At 30.2% G+C, this 20,389-nt stretch overlaps 2 protein-coding genes and 1 non-coding gene across 5 annotated transcripts; 2 read left to right on the forward strand and 1 right to left on the reverse strand.

Moving 5' to 3' along the window:
• Positions 1 to 1,883: 1,883 nt before the first annotated feature.
• TRNAG-GCC lies at positions 1,884 to 1,954 on the reverse strand. Its single transcript has one exon. It is a non-coding gene; the product is annotated as a tRNA-Gly (tRNA).
• A 3,683-nt stretch (positions 1,955 to 5,637) lies between these two features.
• LOC113852654 (plant-specific TFIIB-related protein PTF2-like) lies at positions 5,638 to 8,473 on the forward strand. Its single transcript, XM_027482984.1, has 2 exons — positions 5,638 to 7,593; positions 7,979 to 8,473. Exon 1 carries the CDS (start codon positions 5,885 to 5,887, stop codon positions 7,493 to 7,495), a length of 1,611 nt encoding a protein of 536 aa, XP_027338785.1. The 5' UTR covers positions 5,638 to 5,884; the 3' UTR covers positions 7,496 to 7,593; positions 7,979 to 8,473.
• A 4,540-nt stretch (positions 8,474 to 13,013) lies between these two features.
• On the forward strand, positions 13,014 to 19,953 carry LOC113865837 (putative lipase C4A8.10). Of its 3 annotated transcripts, XM_027500613.1 has the most exons (13): positions 13,032 to 13,180; positions 13,299 to 13,429; positions 14,402 to 14,435; positions 14,982 to 15,127; positions 15,988 to 16,055; positions 16,918 to 16,988; positions 17,112 to 17,375; positions 17,971 to 18,134; positions 18,222 to 18,277; positions 18,397 to 18,449; positions 19,198 to 19,357; positions 19,455 to 19,552; positions 19,632 to 19,882. In XM_027500613.1, the coding sequence occupies exons 1-13, from the start codon at positions 13,121 to 13,123 to the stop codon at positions 19,728 to 19,730; spliced, it is 1,404 nt and encodes a 467-aa protein (XP_027356414.1). In that variant the 5' UTR covers positions 13,032 to 13,120; the 3' UTR covers positions 19,731 to 19,882. The 3 variants fall into 3 exon arrangements, with proteins under 3 accessions (XP_027356429.1, XP_027356414.1, XP_027356421.1); XM_027500628.1 differs by lacking the exon at positions 14,402 to 14,435 and having other exon boundaries at positions 13,014 to 13,180; positions 19,632 to 19,953; XM_027500620.1 differs by lacking the exon at positions 13,032 to 13,180 and having other exon boundaries at positions 13,405 to 13,429; positions 13,638 to 15,127; positions 19,632 to 19,868.
• Positions 19,954 to 20,389: the final 436 nt, after the last annotated feature.

The raw sequence follows: 20,389 nt of genomic DNA on the forward strand, positions 1-20,389 counted from the left end.
CGTGTGAGCAAATGTGTTCTACAAGTAAAGCTAAATTGCGCCAACATCGTTATTATCTAAATTGGTTTTTAGCGTTTTTAGTCAAATCCTTCTCAACAAGTAAAATGCAAATTATCACACGACAAAAAAAAAACCCAGGTCTAATCTTACCATAAACTGTTTTTCAATCAAAATTGTAGTTCATGTAATATGTATTCATCTTTTATTATGTATATTATTAAAGTAAAACTTTAATAAAAGAACAGCTTCAAATACCTACAATATTGAACCTAAATAAGTTTTATTAAAAAAAAGGTTCATACGAACAGGTTTTGTGAAATGGAATACAATTACATCTAGATATGTGTATGGTGAGCAATAGAATAGTTTTATGAATGAAGCATAGTCTTCGACGATTGAGGCAATCTTTCCTCGAACACGCTTTTCATCAATACTGATGGACTACAGTTTTCACGGCATAAACACTAGAACCAGAGGAACTTGTGTCACACATTAACTGATTTTTAATTTAAACTAGGGCGTTGGTGATTCTCCACTTTAGCTCCAAGATCAAGTGCAGATTAATAAAGTGGGAGTTAAATAGAGTTTGTTAAACACTTTATTGCTACCATTCTTTCTAAGAAAAAAAAAACCAATTATAATTTTTAAAACGTTGAAATAATAAATTTTTAAATTACTTTTTTGCCAACTCAATTACAAAATCCATATTAAAATATGAATTAAAAAAGACGTGATAAAAATAAATAAATCAAGGGATGGGCATAATTTGATATATTAAAACTGTCCAGTAAATTAAGCTTTGAACTATTTTTTTTTTAAATCGTAATAAGATACGTTGCAGTAAATTTATGCTTTTAGAAATATTAGTAGACGCTACGATTGTTACCACACCAGTAAAGGATAAGAGCCACAAAAGGGACATCATTCGGAAAGAAATAGCATAAAATTCAATCAAGGATGATAAGTAAAAACATTTGGCTACATTCTTTAACCCAAGAAAATTTAAAAATGGGAACAAACGTGAAGCTTTTTTTGTGTGTTAAATACATTGTAACCTGATTTATTCGGCGCATTTTGGGTATAATTGCACACCATTTTTTCGGTTACTAGTTAGTGGAACTCCATACAAATCGCATGAAGTTAGATAGATGAAGGTTCAAGGATTAAAAATATGTGGCCATGAGATCTCCTTACATCAATTATAGATCCATATGGTAATATCCAGGCAACACCTTAACAGTGATACGTCATCACAGGTTGGATACTATAGAGCATAGAACTCAATTTTGGGATCCCATTTCGTGATTTGTCATCACACGTGTGAATGATGCGTGGGAGTCAAAATGGGCATCCCACTAGTGAAAATTCATTAGTTTAGAAAGGTGGAAGGTTTTCCACCAAGTGCAGTGCCACCAAAGGGTTAAATAAGGAGGTTGATAGGAGGATGACATTTTGTGGGTCTTGGGTGCAATTTTATCCAATGATGGCTCTTGAGACTGACAAAGACAAAAAGTGTAAAAGACCCACAAGGGCATGCTATGCGTGCATATTTTTTACGGCTACACTTGGAGGCAGAGGCTTTTTTGGAACAATTCTAGGTCCTAAAACACCATTATTACTTGACACTTTTCATTGCTTCTAACTTCTAAGCCCAATTCACGAAGGCACTTCTGCAACATTTCAAGGTTTAGTCCACCACGCGTTCCAAGGTTGATCTGCTCTGTATCTTTCTCAAGTGCATGGTTAATGCACTGGTCAAACCATACACGCGTCATTCAAGCAAATTTCCTTCTCCTTTCTAGTTCTTAAAACTTAAAAAGCCTGTTATATGGAAGAATTGTATTAGGCGAATTGTAACTAAAAATTACACAAAATCAAAATATTGCACCAGCCGGGAATCGAACCCGGGTCTGTACCGTGGCAGGGTACTATTCTACGACTAGACCACTGGTGCCAATTTAAAAAAATTTAAATTATTGAAAATTAAATATAAGAGAAACTATAAATATAAATATATAAACCTAATAAAAAAATTTAAATTTATTTTGCATAATAAAATTTAAATTGTAACTAATAATTACACAATCAACCAATCATGATTAATATATTATAGTTAAATTTATTAAATTAAATTATATATTTAGTGTCTATAATTAACATTTATCTACAAATTAATCTTTATATTTAAAAATTTATGTTTCAATTCATATATGAGTACTTTGTTACATTTTAATATCTACTATTAACAATGTTATAATAGTTATAATGGAAAAGACTAAAACATAATAAAATATTTGTATTATGTAGTCTTATTAAGTTTATATTACTTATTATTTATTAGTATTATTTAGTTTGCATAAATATCACATTATTTATTAGTGACATATGTCTTATAGTTACTATACAAGTAATATCTTGTAATATTTTTATATATAAAATAAAAGGTATTTTCTTTATGTAATTGCATATGTTAATACATATAATGTATACTGAATCACATTAAATTCTTGTATTATTTTCTTTTCCTTTTTTTCTTCCTTTTATTTGCTCCTAACAAATAGTATGATAATTTATCTTAGTATCTTTACAGAAATAGTTTTGTTTGATCTTTTACATAAAAAAATATTTAGTTTTTCACAGGACCTCGGTTTAAAAGAAGTAATAAGAGTTGTCTTTAGAGGAAACAGTAGAAGCAATGACATCAAAGAGAGAAAAGTGAGGAGTGAAAATTTTGATGACAGATACTTCAGATTCTAAAAGAATATCTAGATCAAAATTTGTATCAATTTTTGACATGGAAGAAGTCAAACAACATAGAATAGACATATTGAGATTTGTTTGATCAACAAACATTTGTTGTGGTTAAATTGACAGGAAGCAATAATGTTGTGTTATACTTTGTGAACAATAAGACTACAACAAATTTGATGAAGATATTATTAAATATGTATAAGAAGCCATCTATTATCTATAGCCAATAAAATATATTTAATGTGTCAGTTAATCAACATCAAGATAGGAGAAGGTAATTTTGTAAATGATCATATTAATAAATTTAACTAAGTTTGTGTCAATGTAGATCATATTTGATGATGAGGTGAAGGAATTAATTCTACTATCATCTCTCTTGGATAGTTGGGTTGCAACTATTATTGCGCTAGTAGTCATGCAAGGAATAAAAAGTCATGCAAGATCATATTTGATAACATTAGTGACTCGATCTTAAGTAAAGACATCTGCAGGAGAGATTTATGAGTCTTTCAATCCTACTTCTAATTCAGCATTCAATTCTGAAAGCAAAGCAAGAAATAATCAAAAAGATAAAAATCAAAGTTGAAATAAATCAACGCAATCTTAATTCTCAATACATTAATGACATAGATTCACTTAATTGAATCAAAATTAGATTGTCATTTTCATCCTAAAAAAGATATTTTGAATTCAATTTTTTTTACCTCAACATCATTTCTTTTCAAATATTGGTATCTAATTAGATGTTTCTCCAATGTTCTTTAGCTTAAAAATATGAAGCTTTGTCTTAAATAAAATACATATGATATTGACTATTCATATCAAATGTAGACATTACACTTTTTTTAGATTAGTTTATTTCATTTATATGGGAAACAAAAACTATAATAAATCTTACCAACTTTACTTATCTTGTTTTGTACATTTCCTTCAATCATATTTTAAATTTTACACTAAGTGTGGATGGTAGAGTAAAGCAATGTTTTAGATTAACTAGCAGTTATAACCACAAAGGAGTGGTGGAGATAGAGAGGGAGATGAGGTGAGGTTTGGCATTGATGAAAAAGTTGATAACCACTCTTTTATTTTATTTGAAAATAGAAAAAAAAATGTTTCCTTCAAATTGTATTTATAACTATATTCCTTGACTTCATCTCTTGTAATTAATCACCACCACATTATAAGGTCATGAAATTTTGATTCATTTATCTCTTATTTTATATATAATGGATTTGTCTACATGAATCTCTTTGTCTTTTTAAGATTGAGTCTTATATTAAGAAGTCTAAGAGTAATATTTTTTACCAACCCAATTTTTTATGCTTTTTCATTGGGATAGATTATTGTTTTTATATCTTTAATCTTTATTTTATCAAACTCTCATTTTATAGCTGCATTGTAACTACTTATTTACGTGGATGCTATAAATATTTTAATCATATTTGCTATAATATTTATAAATAAATTAGTATACCGTTAGTGATAAAAATTATTTTGATAGTTTATAAACGTATTTTTGTTTCACGAATAACTACTATTCGAGATACATCATATTACAACATTATTTGCACAATAAAACCAAATCAAATTATAAAACAAGGTTTTATAAGTACTGGTCAATAAATTGAAATTCATTTATCAATAGTTTTTTTTTTCATTTCAGTTTATTAAGTTTTTTTTTTATTTGAGCTTATTTCCATAATTTTTTTACTTTCTTTGATAGGTACAATTGTTATGCTTTGAAGTATAAACTTTGTATGTGAGTCATTAAATAAATTATTAAAATAATATAACATTTGATGCTTCAATTACGAATCTCAATAGATCTATTTGATGACCGGAAACAGGGCTGCTAGTGCTTGTCTAATTTATTGAGAGACGGAGATGCTGGAAAAATGAAAGGTGGATATTATCTCACTCTTCATTGACGGAGGTACTTTGCCATGGACAAAGAAATAACTATATTACCCAAAGCTTATACCTTAAATCCTAAAGGTAAACATAGGTGTTTTGTTTATGATAACTATATTCCTACATCATTTTTATACAATATTCTTTTATACAATGGAATGTATTGTAAAATTGATGAGGTTATAAAAATAATTAAAGAGAAAAAATTAGTGAAGAGTGGAAGAAACTTCGTCAAAGATTGCTCCTAAAATAATTTTTTTTTTATTTCGGTTCATGTCACTAAACAAGGTGTTTTAGATTATAATTTTAATATTTATAAAATTAAAAGTTTAAAATTGTGAAACTGATATTACTTAAATAATCTTAGAAAATAAATTTTAAATTCAACTACTTTTATACATTAAGAGATAAAAATTACTTAATTAGATTAAGAAACATTAAATTTTTTACAAAAGTAAAATTGATCTCATGTTAATTTGTTTTGATTTATTACAAATTAATTTTTTTTATTTTTAATGTAACTATATTTAATATTATTCAATATAATAAAATTTTATTATTGTATATTTTTTAAGATTTTGTTTACTCAGCAAAATTTTATTTAAAAAAAATATTTATTGTATTTTTATAATTTTAATATTAATAATTATATATTTTTTTTATAATTTTTTTTTATTTATAGATACTTAAACTTAATTGAAGTTAATGAAATTTTATTTTTTATAATTAAATTATAATTTTATATTTTAAAATAAAATAAAATAATTTAATAAAAAATATAAACAAACCGGTTCTTACTCGTTTATATATAAACTTATAGATTTGGTATGGTGATGTCTTATACAGTAAAATTTGTTAAAATAGTGATTTTATTGTGACGACAAAATAATCAATGATGAATAAGTAGAAGAATGAAAGTAGCAAAATAATAATAATAATAATAATAATAATAATAAGTAGAAGAAGGAACGAACTACCGCGAAACAGAAGGGCTCGGGAGATATCTTAGAGTAATTTTCCATAGTCTTTTGGGGTGCTTTTTCAGATCTCTCCATGGCCTCCTCACATGTCTACCATCCCAGAATTGCACGACCTTTCCTTCTCGTTGTTTCTTCATCTTCTTTCCTTTAAACTCTCGAGCAAATAGTATCAATCCAGTTTCAGTGTTGCCTCCCTCAAAGAAACCCTAATTTCCCTGAAACACCTGCGCCATTCGACGTTCATGTCGAGCGCTTCTCCGTGTAGCAACTGCGGCAAAACCTCCTTCATCCGCGACGATGTCTCCGGAGATTTGGTGTGTTCATCATGCGGCGTCGTTCAACAATTCGATCAATTCGACGCCCAAATCGGCGGCATTGATGGTCCTCGAGGAACCTTCATCAACGTTGGAACGGCCGGTTCAGGTAGCCTTTACTCCTACAGAGATAGGAAACTGTTTACTGCACAAAACTCCATTGACGAATTAACGTTTAGGTTAGGGTTAACTTCGAAAAGCGTCGATATCAGAAACATGATATCTACTATCACGGAGGGTGAGTTCGGGCAAGGCAATTGGTTTCAGGTGTTGATTGGCGCGTGTGCCTACGTCGTTATGCGAAGGGATGATCTACCTTTGCCCATGGCTGAAATTGCTTCCGCTGTTGAGTGTGATGTGTACGAGCTTGGTAAAATGATCATGCGAGTTGTTGATTTTTTGGACTTGAAGAGTGATTTTCCTGAGTTCGACTTAGTGCATTCGTTGCAACGGACTCTTAATAACTCTCCTAGTTTTGCCTCTGTTGAGAGGAGTATAATGGAGAGAATGCGGATGCAGGGGATATTTTTGATGCAGTGTGCGGTGAAGTGGTTTTTGAGCACTGGTCGCAGGCCGATTCCGTTGGTGGTTGCGGTTTTGGTTTTTGTGGCTGAATTGAATGATGTTGAAGTGAGGATGGATGATTTAGCCAAGGAGGTTCATGCCATGGTTTCCACTTGTAGAGCTAGGTACAAGGAGCTCCTTGAGGCACTTGTAAAAGTTGCACAAGTGTTGCCTTGGGGAAAGGATATCAATACTAAAAACATTGTTAAGAATGCACCCTTTGTGATTCAGTATATGGAGAGGAAGTCTATGTCAAAGCCTGTTGACAAAGGGAAGAATTTTGATCAGCCTGGGCTGGATTTGGCTGATGTTGTTGCTGAATGCTTGAGACATGATGATGAATTTGAATATGGGATTGATGGCATAACATCCCGAAAAGATTCTCGGTATTTTATGTTAGAACATAATGCTGATAAACAGGGGATCAGGGATGTTGACAAACTGCAGATTTCACCTGAATGCTTGTCCATGGTGTATGAGAACTTTTTGAATGAGAATCGTAAAGCTAAGTCTTCAGGAAGGAGTGACAATACTCCAAAAAGGAGAAGGTTATGGTTTGATCTTCAAGAGTGTAGGGAGTGGTGGGATGGGAAGTCAGAACTGAGCAAAAAGCTTGTACTTAAAAAATTACTAGAGAAGGATGTTGGAGTGGACACCATGCCGCCATCATTTCTCACTGGTCAATTGAAATGTAAAATGAGGCAAGAGAGGATCAATGCTGCTAAGGTGCGGATTAAAAGAATTATGCATCCGTTAGATGCTGATATGGGTGATACTGAGAATCCTGACCTTCTAGAAAGCCCATATCCTGAGAGAAGAAGGAAGAAGAGAAGAGGAATGGTAGTTGATGATATTGATTGGGAAGACTTAATCATTGAGACCCTTATTCTTCATCAAGTAAAAGAAGAGGAAATTGAAAAGGGGCATTACAATACCTTACTTGATCTACACGTGTTTAACACTGGAATTGTATGAGAAAGTAGAGAGGTTTCAAATATACAGGCATACAGTCATATCGGGAGACGTTACGAGGATCACAAGAAGTTTATATACCCATCATCAGTGCTATTGAGGTTAGTCAAAACTGTGTTTGTGAATTTTTTACGTATTATGTGCTGGTTTAGTGGTTTTACTACTATATGCCTGATTGGTTTACAAACAAAATCAATTTTACATACTGTGACACAATTTCCAATTTAGTTTGTTAAGATTAATTTCGGCATGCATTCTAATTATGTTCAGTGGTTCAAAATTAATTCTATCGAAAACAATTCTACCAAAGTCTAACGCAAGCAGACATTATTATGCTTTAGAAGACTATAAAGAATGGAATGTCTAACTGCCGTTTGTATCTTTATTCTTTTATTTATTTATTTTTGGGGAACAAATTGGCATACTTTGAGGGATGATTTCTGCATCTAAAGTCACTTAACAATTTAAAATTTTGTTCTTTTGCAGAGTAAATCCAAAGTGGGTTATTTAGAGCTCTCTTGTCTCAACTGATCGACTATACATGCGTAATGTCATAACCGTATACCCTTCATGGATATTGGAGGCTGCTCGTAACTTCTTCCCTGATTTGCCTTAGGCATTTAAACTGAGTCTGAGGCGAAGGAAAGAAATTGTTAATACTTCCTATATATCATTTCATCAAATCTTAGTTCAAATAGAGCAAGATTAACCCTTGATGTGAGTATAAATGATGTAAACTTCTTATTTCTCATGTAAAGTGGATACTTTCTCAAGGTTATTGGAAATTTTTTGTTCCATCATACCCCTCATGGCTGGCTAATCGCTAGATACAGGTCTCAATGTTTATAGCTGCTGTAATTCTTTGTTTAAGGATCAGGAACAAAAAGGTTTATTTTATTAAAATCGTTTAAACTCTACTGCTTTCTTGTTTGTACTCTTGGAAAGGCTTGAAAAATGAAATTCTTTCTTCTTTTTTAACCGGAAAAGAAAGTTGGGTTCTTGTTTATGGTTATGTTCCTGGTGCATCTAGAAAAGTTTGGTTCATCGGCGGACCATCAACTTCGTAATCCTTGATTTATCGATTTAAAGTATGGCGGTTGAGATGGAATGGTTGATGGGTTCGGGCTCATTGCTTTAAAATTGCTAATGCTATTGAAGTCCATAAACATTGTACGGCTGAAAACATCTAATCGGCATAGTTACCCCCTCCTTTTTTGTTACCCAGTGATCATCATGTAAAAATGTCTAAATGATACTTACAAATAGGATTTAAAATTGAACATAACAGCAGTATATAATATCAGACAAAAAAGTGTGCAGAGTGGATGAACAAAGAAAAGCAAGCATAAATGTTCAACTGAAAAGAGTTTAACATTATTAAAATTCCAAAACAAATACATGAAGACAAATTATAAAAATAATTTCAACTTTTCTTTACAAGAGAACATCTCTAGTACAGTAGAAAATGAATTTGACCGCTTTTTCTTTTTTTAAATTAGCATCTAGTCCAATAAAATGTTAAGAAAGGAGAATGGGGAGAGGATGTTAAAGAGTGGCAGGAGAAAAGAGGTGATTAAAGAAGGTAAGAGATGGGAGGATGGGGTGATTGCTAATTTTAGTTGAGAAAGAGAGAGGTACTTCTATCTTTTTTGGAACTGGATTCTCTATAATTTTAGTGAGAATTATAACTTATAGTCTATTTTTGCTTAACCAAATTTTGATTCATTTAAACGAAATACACAAAAAGTTATTTTTATTTAAATTAATAAAATTTGTTTAAGTAAAAGTAAAAAATTTTACTTAAGTAAGACAGTAGAAGAAGAGAGGAGTTAGGTGAGAGGAAAATGGGGGGGGGGGGGGGGGGTGGTTAAGTGGAGGGTTGGGTGGGAGGAGATGAAGTGGGGGACAGGGGAGGAGGAGGGAGTATGAAGACGGGTTGAGAGAGGGAAGAGGAATGGTGAATTTGTTTAAGCGAAACGAAACTGCAAGATGCAAAGTATCCTGTTTTCATCTTTCTTTAACCTTTGCTAATTGGAGTGATTGCTTATTTTCTCTCAACTTATCTAGCCTTAAAATCCTTAAATATTAAGTTTTTGTATTATCTATATCAATGCTCTTGTATTTGATTATCAAAATTTATTTATTTATTGTTCATAATTAATTGTATCAAATTATATATGGTTGAGTTAGCTTTGTATTCTAAGAATATTATTACGAACTTGAAATAAATCAGCCACGTTACGTATGCTTGCAATCTACCATGTAGACAAAATAAAGGCAAGGAAAAGGTTTGTCTGACACTCCAAGATACTTCTATTTTTGGCTTTTTTATTTAATTAATACATATTTAAAAATAAATTTCTAAAATAAGATTTATTCTAAACTATTTTCTTGTTTGGAGCTTTTTTTTGCCAAATCATCACCAATATCGGCTATGCACCGACGATAGCGTTTATTTTATTATATTTTATTAGTCTATCGGCCACTCACGTCCGATACTATATCAAAATATGACATGTGAAAATTTTAAAACGCTAGAAAAAATTGAAAAAAACAAAAAACTAATATCGGAAAAGAAAGGACGATAACAATTAATTTATTAATTTTTGCCCACAGTGTATGGCCAGATTTGGTCGATACTAGTTTACGATTCGCCACAAAAAGTACGAAATATGACTTTTTAGAGCGGTTATTTTAAAACTGCTCTCATAACTTTATTTTAGAGAGCGGTTTCATATGAACCGCTCTCTAACATTTAAAATAGACGGCTAGAAAGATTTTGATATACGTGGCAACATCTGAGATGATTCGCGCTGCTACTGACGAAAGTTTATTTCACCCTGCAGTTAGCGAAACCGTTCAGGCATTGTAATTATATAAAATTAAATATAGTTTACTTGAATTAAATAAAATTATATAAAACTAAAAATTGAGTTAAATAAAATAATTATATAAAACTAAATATAATAATTTATACTTAGTTTGATTATAATAAATAATTTTTACACCTATAATGAAGTAAAATTTTAAAATTTTAAAATTTTAAAATTTTAAATGCAGTAATCATAATTTATATGAAATGTGTGTATAAAATTTGTATGTAAATAATAAAATTTTTTACTTTTAAAAACGTAATATTATTTATATGATTATAAACTAAATGTAATATATGTAAATTTAAATTAGAAAAATGAGAAAATAAAAATATAATTAAATTTTATGCTAGTAATTAGAGTTTTGTATTTATATAAAATTTATGTAGATTTAAATTAGAAATATAAAAAAATAAAAATATAATTTAATTTTATGCAGTAAGTAGAGTTTTGTATTTAAATAAAATTTGTATGTAAAAAATAATATTTTTTTACTTTAAAAAACGTAATAGTATTTATATAATTATAAATTTAATGTAATTTATGTAGATTTAAATTGAAAATATGAAAAAATTAAAATGTAATTTAATTTTATGCTAGTAATTAGAGTTTTGTATTTATATAAAATTTGTATGTAAAATTTATGTAGATTTCTATTTAGAATAATTAAAAATTTATATATCTTTAGTTATAATATGTATAGAATATAGATTAGTATATTTAAAAAGAATTTATTTATTTAATTTTGTTTATATACCTGATTTTTGCATTTATAATATATTGTAATGAATATAATATGATGTCATTACAATGTGATAATGATTTGTTAGAAAATTTGTTTCACCTTTATAAAATATGTATTATTAATATGTTAGTAAAATATAAATTATTATTATTATTATTGAATGAAATTTTTTTACTAATCTTTTTTATTGTTGTATAAATGGCATCATCTTCACAACAAAGTAAGGTTATTAATCTTGGGCCAAAAAATCCAGCAAAACTAACATGACTTTTGAGAGCGGTTCAAATGGAACCGCTTTCTAAAATTACTACTGAGAGCGGTTCATAAGGAATTGCTCTCTAAAATAGAGTTATGAGAGCAGTTTTAAAGTAACCGCTCTAAGAAGTCATATTTTGTAATTTTTGTGGCGAATCGTAAACTAGTATCGACCAAATCTGGCTGATACACTGTGGGCAAAAATTAATAAATTAATTGCTATCGTCCCTTCTTTTCCGATATTAGTTTTTTGTTTTTTTTCAATTTTTTCTGGCGTTTTAAAATTTTCACATGTCATATTTTGGTATAATATCGGACGTGAGTGGCCGATAGACTAATAAAATATAATAAAATAAACGCTATCGTCGGTGCATGGCCGATATTGGTAATGATTTGGAAAAAAAAAATCAGACAAAGAAATAGTTTAAAATAAATCTTATTTTAAGAATTTGTTTTTAAATATGTATTAATTAAATAAAAAAGCCTCTATTTTTATCCACACGTATTCTTATAATTGATAAAAAGATATTCAAAATGACCTCAACAAAGCATTTTCACACCTTAAGGTTGTAATTGAAGAAGGAAGAATTTCAAAATTTTATGAAATATGAAGCCAATGAAGAATGGTTAAAGTGAAAGTTAAATATGATAAAAATTATGAACGATAAATAAAAAAGTTAAGTATAATAAAAAGATAGTTAAATTCTCTCAAAAAATAAATTATATTATAATATTTTAAAAATATTTTTCTTTATTATCCAAATATTTACAACGTAATAATTTTAAATTATTCGATGCAAACACAACTTGATAGTATTTGATGTGAAATACTAACGTGGAACCGTTCATTGTAATATACATGCAGTCCTTATATTAATATTTAGATGAAGTAGTACGGTGGTTGCAAAAGTTAGATTAGTAGTCTTGAAAAATCAAAGAAAGATCTCTTATTAGATCTTAATCCTAACATTATCTAAATTGTTTTTTTTTTTAGTTCCTGATATAGAGCCGGTAAAAAAAAAATAAAAATTGATTAATATAAAGCTAATATCAATTAGATAAATAGTAATTGTCCAATGATCAATTAATTTTAAAATAGGAAAACAAATGAACATAGCCAACGCTTTTGTAAATAATTGTGACCATATATTGTATTTTCTTTTCCTTTTGGTTATGTGTGTGTATGAAAATTTACTTTTATTGCACAATCAGCTAGCCATTGAAATTTATAATTGATTTAAAAAATCAACAATAAAATTTTCATACGTTAAGCTAAAAACTGAAAACTTTTTCAAATAAAAATTATAATGTTTTAAGCATGTTTGTTAAAATTTTAAAAGAATTTTTTTTACTAAAAAACATATTAGGATGCGTTAAAAATTATTAACAAAAATAAATAATATTTTATAACTATTTTTTTTATTCTTTAACCAGATTCTTAAAGGCATTAATTATTATTTGCCAAATTATAATTATACAAATTATTTGATAACATATAAATATATAATTGCATCATTTAAGATAATATTGTAGCTACACATGTATATGTTACTTTTTAAGTTAATATTAATATTGTATAAAAAAATTAAACTCTTGATATTCTTATAAATATTTGTTTTTATTAAGCAGCAGTTGGGCATTCTCAGCCACCGGTTTTATTGAAGGAATTAATGCATTAGTAAAGGAAAAGCTGATAAACCTTTCAGCGCAAGAGATCGTTGATTCTGACCCTTTAAGCCATGGTTGTGATGGAGGATGGGTGGATACAGCATTCCAATGGGTTATAGAAAACTGTGGCATTGCAAAGCATCTCAGGTCTCGTTTCTATTAGTTACTCCCATCACTTTTTAAAATAAATATAATGATCCTACTCTTGTTCATTCCAATTTTGAATTTTTTGACCTTTTCTCTCTCTCTCTCTCTTCTGAAGTAGATTCCAAACAGGGCAAGCATTGATAGCTATTCTCATGTACTACAGTCAGACAATGGACTGCTTTGTGCAACTGTTCAGCAGCCTATTGTGTGTGTTTGTATGCAACCCTTGATTTTTTCCAATATCAATATGTAAGTATTTTCTATCATTAATATTAATTTATCTACTTAGTTTAAAGAATAATTTCAATTATTTTTTTTCTACCTTTTACATCTATAAATATTTCTAATTATTATTATTTTTTATATATTTTTTAAGATAATCAGCACACGAATATGTTTTATCTAATACTTAGTTTGGTAAAACCATCCGTTAGATGCTGATATGGGTGATACTGAGAATCCTGGCCTTTTCGAAAACCCTTATCCTGAGAGAAGAAGGAAGAAGAGAAGAGGAATGGTAGTTGATGATATTGATTGGGAAGATTTAATCATTGAGACCCTTATTCTTCATCAAGTAAAAGAAGAGGAAATTGAAAAGGGGCATTACAATACCTTACTAGATCAACGCGTTTAACTCTGGAATTGATTGCGAAAGTAGAGAGGTTTCAAATATACAGGCATTATAGAAGTTTTAGATACACTGCTATTTTAATGATCCATTATTTCTCACTGACAACCATCATCTGACAGAGCAGATATTATCTTGCGCAAAGTTTTGTAGTAGCATTTTTATATATCAATTTGTAGCAGCGGTTACATCCTTTTTTACTTTTTAAAACCTAGGCATCTTAATGTATAGTTGATATCAAGACATTATCATGATCTCTTGATTTTTTGTAATCATATATACTTATTTTTATATTCTACGACAATCTCCTTTTAAATTTCACTATGGTTTTATCCATGGTAGAAATTATAATTTCTTTCATGTCTGATTGTAAGCGTGCCCGTGCCCAATTGTTTTACTATGATGTTTTGAATATTAAGTGCTTGGCATGTCCCATTACCCGGTTTTTTCAAAGTACTGTATTCATATTTCTGCATTGGTTAGTACATGGTAGCACATAATGAGCAGTTTGCTTTTGCTGTATTGGTTAATTTGGACGTTACTGCAATGTTTCATTGTTCCTGCTGAGACTTCTCTTCTATGATTATTGCCAGGAACCATGGTTTTGTTTTCTCACATTTACCTGCTGTAAGACTCAGATTTTTTATCTTATTAATATCATCTTTTGCATGGCTTCATAATCTCAATCAAGTTATTTGATTCAATATAGTGACATTTACTGTGTCTTCAAGTTCAAGGTGTAAACTTAATCTCATTTTTCTTCCTAATGACATGACATCCCTTTCAGTTCTTGAATTGTTGTTGTAAAGTCCACCACAGGATGATGTTTCTTTTTCATAATCGCATTTGTGTTACTGTTTATAAAATAAGGAGGTGAAGAGGGTGAGATGAGAAAGGGAAGAAATTTAGATAATGTGGAGAGAGAACGTATCATATAATTGTTAAATGTTTTAAAGAGAACAAAAATGGAAAAATGTCTCCTCTTTCTCCTTATTAATAGACGAATATATGTCCTCCTGGACTTGCATTCTCCATTCTCTGACTTTATCATTCCTTTTTTATGTATATGTTTCCAATATGTTTAGTAAAATACCATATTTATCATAATGTAAAATTTTACTGTCAACATTTTTCTTTGAATTTTCAGTAATGCTGGTAGATTAATTCATGCAGGTGCTAACTGAGGACAAAAAGATCACACCCCTTAGAGATCAAGCTATGATTACTGCCACTCAAGGAAAATCTCTTGTTGGAAGTACCAGAAATCTGAAGAATGATCCGGATCATCTCCTTATTCTTGTCCATGGTATCTGGTCTAGGTATAATTGTTTGAATTATTATATTTGTATGTTCATATTTGAGTGAAAAGTTAGTAATATATGAGCTAAAGATGGGTAGAAAATTAAACATGCTTAGTGTTTTTATGCTTATATACTGCATTAAAAATATATAATAAAAATTGAAAAAAATTATGGCTTTCATTTTCCAATATCTCTTATCTTTGTCTTGTTTTATATTATAAATCTTACTATAAAATGTTGTTGGTTAGGGCTCTCTTAAAATTCTTTTGTCTTTTCCCTAACTACATAGCATTTGTTTAATTATCTAGAAAAATGAGTTCTGTGATTCTCCAGTATGGACTGAGGTTAGGGTTTGAAGGGAGAATGTAGATTTTCCTTGAGTAGTATTTGGTATGAATGGGAGGATATGGCCACAGAAAGAAGTCTCATCACGGTAAAGAAAAAAGTTTTCTACAGTAAAGCAATACTGTAACATGCAATTATTTTTGGCTCAATACTTTGCCATAAAAGTTTCTCTTTCATTTTGTTAACAATTACATGTTTTTTAAGTTATTGTAAAGATTCATGATGGATAACTTGGTGGAATTTCTTTCCTCTTTGGAAGTATGTAAAAACACAGGTAGATATAATCAGTCAAGGGTTCATATGTCTAAATTCTGGAAGAAAACCCTCTGTCAGAACTAGAAGCAATGCATAATCTCTCTAGCAAATGCATGTTGGAAAATTTCTTTAGTTATTCGTACACCCTTTTTTATTTTGATTTTACTACAATTTATAGATGAAAGGATGTCCAGCATTTGTTCACTTATTTCTGCTGGTTTTTGCTGTCTAGTTTAGCCTCATACAAAGTTGACTGATGTTTCTTTTAACTGACACAGCCCAAGTGACTGGACTTATGCAGAGGCCGAGCTAAAAGAGCACCTTGGAAAAGACTTTTTAATTTATGGTAACCATGTCATTTTACTGTTGTTTTCATACCCTTTTTTTTTTCATTTCTATAGTTGGAATTGTTATTGTAGCTGTGCTTGATTGGGAAAAAGTCTTGTTGTATTACACCAATGTACTTATAGTTGAAGGTGATAAACAATGTTCATGTGTGCGTCTTTTGCAGAAAAAAAAAATTCAAGCAATACCAAGTTAACATTTTAGAAAATCTTTTAATGATTGCTTTTATTGGGGATAACTGACTGAGATACGTTAGCCTACTCAAAGTTGATCAATTTTGATGTATCTGGACACTGCTAGGTTTATGTAGTTGATAAGGATGTGTACACAGACTACTGAAAAATATAATTCTTTATTGATAAATCCTAAGATTTCAACCCAGTTCCAATAAGAAACTGAAATTGAGACTTAGGAAGTTACAATGTGGTTTCCCTATGCTGGGTTTTGTCTTTTAGAGAGACCCAGTACACTCCAATTTCAGACTTCTTCTTGAACTTTTCCCTTCCTTATTCTCCCTTGTTACATTTTATTTATAGACTTAACTGTCCCACCTAACTAACTGCCCATCTGTTACTAACTTCTTAAATTATCCCGTTAGAGCTATTATTTCTCCTAATGTAAACATGTCTTAGTGGGGGTTATCAGTAGGCTTGCAAAATCAAGTTATACTAAACCATGGTTTTTTTGGGGTAATGCTGGAAAAGTCTATTTGCTTTCAGTTGCACACTAGTTAGCCTAAGCTGTATATGATGACAATTGTCTTGAATAGAGTGAGTGTGACAGTTATTTTGAATTTCTTGTGTACCATAATGTAAAAGTAATGCTTAAGCAGAAGTTCTTAAAATTTAATTTGATGTATGCAGCAAGTTCATCGAATGCTTATAATAAGACACTTACTGGGATTGATGAAGCAGGAAAGCGATTGGCAGATGAAGTGAGTCTTGAATTATATACAAATTTATGTGTCTAAAGTTTGGACCTCCAAAGTCAATTCTGATAGCTTGGAGCCTGTCTTGAATTGTTTCATGTTGTAAACTATTTCTTTTTATCACAACAGGTCATGCAACTTGTAAAAAAGACCAAGAGCCTGAAAAAAATATCCTTTCTGGCCCATTCTCTGGGAGGCCTTTTTGCTAGATACGCAATTGATGTCCTTTATTCAACTGATACCTATAGTAGTGGCCAAACTGGTGATCCAGCAAACTGCATGATGGAAAATTTACAGAGAACAGACTTTTCAAGAGGGATGATTGCTGGGTTGGAGCCAGTGAATTTTATTACTTTAGCAACTCCACATCTTGGTGTAAGGGGAAAAAAACAGGTCTGTTCAAGACTATCAAAATTATGGAGCTATTGTTTATTATGCATGTGGTGGACTTGTATCTGAAAATCTAAAGCACTGTTGTTTTTTTCCTTAATATTTATTTAAAGCTTTACGCTGATGATTCACAGCTTACATATTAATGTTGTCATAATGGTTATAACTTCATTAAAATATTCAATAATTATAACTATGATTTTGTGCTATCTGTGATAAAAACCCTAAGATTTTTATTAGGGAGAATGAATCTAATATTTGTTTAACCTACGTGCTTCCTTCTCTTAGGCTCTTAGTATGTTCATATTTATTCGTTTCCCATCTTTTATTCGTTACTTTAGTTTCTCTGTCAAACTCAATTATTGGTTTCCGTGAGTGCGACCAGAAGTTTAAACAAAGTGATTCACAATGAATCAAACAAAATCATGAATGAATTGGATGCATCGTTACTCTAATTCCTCATTTAGATGTCTCATCTATACTGGAATCCCACCATCGTTTTCTCATGTTTACTGTATCTATTTCAAGAGATGAACAGAGTTTTTGAATTTTTTTTTTTCTGGCAATATTTTTTTACTTTTTAATACACTTTTTTCAGCTTCCATTTCTGTTTGGTATCTCAATCCTAGAAAAGCTTGCTGCTCCTATAGCTCCATTTTTTGTTGGTCAAACTGGTCGTCAGCTATTCCTTACTGATGGTAAACCCGAAAAACCACCTCTTCTTTTGAAAATGGCTTCTGATTGTGAGGATGGAAAATTCATGTAAGTGAAAGAAACTTTCTGTGATGACAATAGATTCCTCTGTTTCAATAAAGTAATCATTTGCTTATTGAATTTTCTGTTTTGTAGATCTGCACTTGGAGCTTTTAGATGTCGTGTGGTTTATGCTAATGTATCATATGATCGTATCCATTCAGCAATGAACATATATTCATTCAGTACAATACAGCCTACTTGGTATATCAGCGACAAACTTCTTGGCTCGCCCTTCCTTAATTTGTGTTATTTCTTTAACTCTATATAGATATGGTTGGGTGGCGTACATCCTCTATAAGAAGGGAAATCGAACTTGGTAAGGTGAATATGATAATTTCTCTTCATGGATTATCTCTTCTTTTCTTTTGGTTCATGATCTCCAGCATTCAAATAATTGTATCTAGGATTAATATCAAATATAAATTCAAAACTTCTCTAGAGGATCTTAACAATCTAGAATCAAACTATAACAAATGAGACAAATTATGAAACTAGCACAATAAAGTTGTAGTGATACATTGTCCAAGAATCTAACATTTAACAAAAACAAGAGAATTAAGAACACCAGCAACGCCTGGCTATAATGCATTATTTTTCACTTCGTTCAGAAAGCACTACTGTACTTTCTCTTGAACCTTGCCAGTTTTACAGTTACCTGGCCCTCATGTTTTAATATGCTTCTTACCGCTAATTCAATTCATTCGTAGCCATACGTTGTCTCAAATGTCCTGCCATAATTGTAAATACAAAGTAGAAATGTCATCCACTGAGAGCCACAACACGTTGGCTTAAAATGAGGGCCTGTGTTAAAAAATGCATAAGGTAGTGGTTGTAAGTTGTATATGCATCATGCATCCATGGATTACTGGTTTACTTTAACATTAACGGTTGTCCTTCTGAAATAATTACTAAACAACGGATCAGAGCAATTGACACTGCAAATTAGATGTTGGGTATGGTGTTGATGCCAGCATCCCTTGAGTGTAAAAATACGCTTGATTTGTCAAACTTGAGATTGTGAATATTTTATTTTTTATAGAGTAATAACATTTTCTAATTGTATTGACAGTCTCCACGCAAATCTTTGGATGGATACAAGCATGTTGTTGATATGAAATACTGCCCCCCAGTTCCTCATGATGGGCCTCAATTTCCTCAGGAGGCAGTGAAAGCGAAGGAGATTGCACAAAATACCCAGAATACTGTGGAATATCATGAAATTATAGAAGGTGGTTGCTATACCCATAAGTAACTGAAGATACTCTATTTTACATTCTGAGTCATTGCTGCCATATCACTAAAACCACTTAACATCTTTTTTAATAGAGGAGATGATACGGGGATTGCAGCAATTGGGATGGACAAAAGTTGATGTCAGCTTTCACTCAGCAGTCTGGCCTTTCTTTGCTCATAATAATATTCATGTACTTTTTCCACTGAATCTTTTCAAGGATGATAATATCATTGATCTAGTATTTCACATGAGTACTCCTTGAATTTCAGGTGAAAAATGAAAGGCTTCACAATGCTGGTGTAGGAGTAATAGCTCATGTTGTTGACACCTTAAAACAGCAAGAAACATCATCAGTTTTGGCTTGTTAGCTTTTAGCAAGTAGTATGATTCACCCTGCCACCGCCTGAGACATAGCTGCACAATACAAAGACCCATATATGATTATTTTATTTTAATGGTCTTTGATAATTGATATCTTTACAACAATTGAATTCGAAATATATGTTCATGCAATTAAATTTGAAAATTTTCTCCAAATCGCCTTATGTATCTCCTAACTTTTAGTCACACAGAGGCAAGTTATGAAGTTATACACAATTGATTCGTTGTCGTTCGTGTCAAACACTAGAGCTCTTTTTTTTTTTTTTAATCATGCTATAAAAAATATTATAGATTGTAAATTAAAAAATGTTAAAGGATGACAATATAGAAAAAGGAGTCAAATTTATAAGAGAAATAAAAAGATAATAAAATAATATATTACATTTTTTAAAAGAAAATACAAACTTTTAAATTTGAATAAAAAATTTAAATGAATTTATGAAATAAAAAATGAACTAAATTGTATAAGATATTTTTATATCACAAAGGATATTATCTGATCATGATAAAATAATAAAGTTTAAAAATTAAGTTTTTATTTAGTTTTTGCAAACTCTACAAGTATTATTAAATTAAAATACATTTTAAATTAAGAATCCATACTCAATATATATATATATATATATATATATATATATATATATAT

The sequence above is a fragment of the Abrus precatorius genome, unplaced genomic scaffold (genome assembly GCF_003935025.1).
Source record: "Abrus precatorius isolate BTA unplaced genomic scaffold, Abrus_2018 Scaffold10, whole genome shotgun sequence".
Lineage (NCBI taxonomy): Eukaryota > Viridiplantae > Streptophyta > Magnoliopsida > Fabales > Fabaceae > Abrus > Abrus precatorius.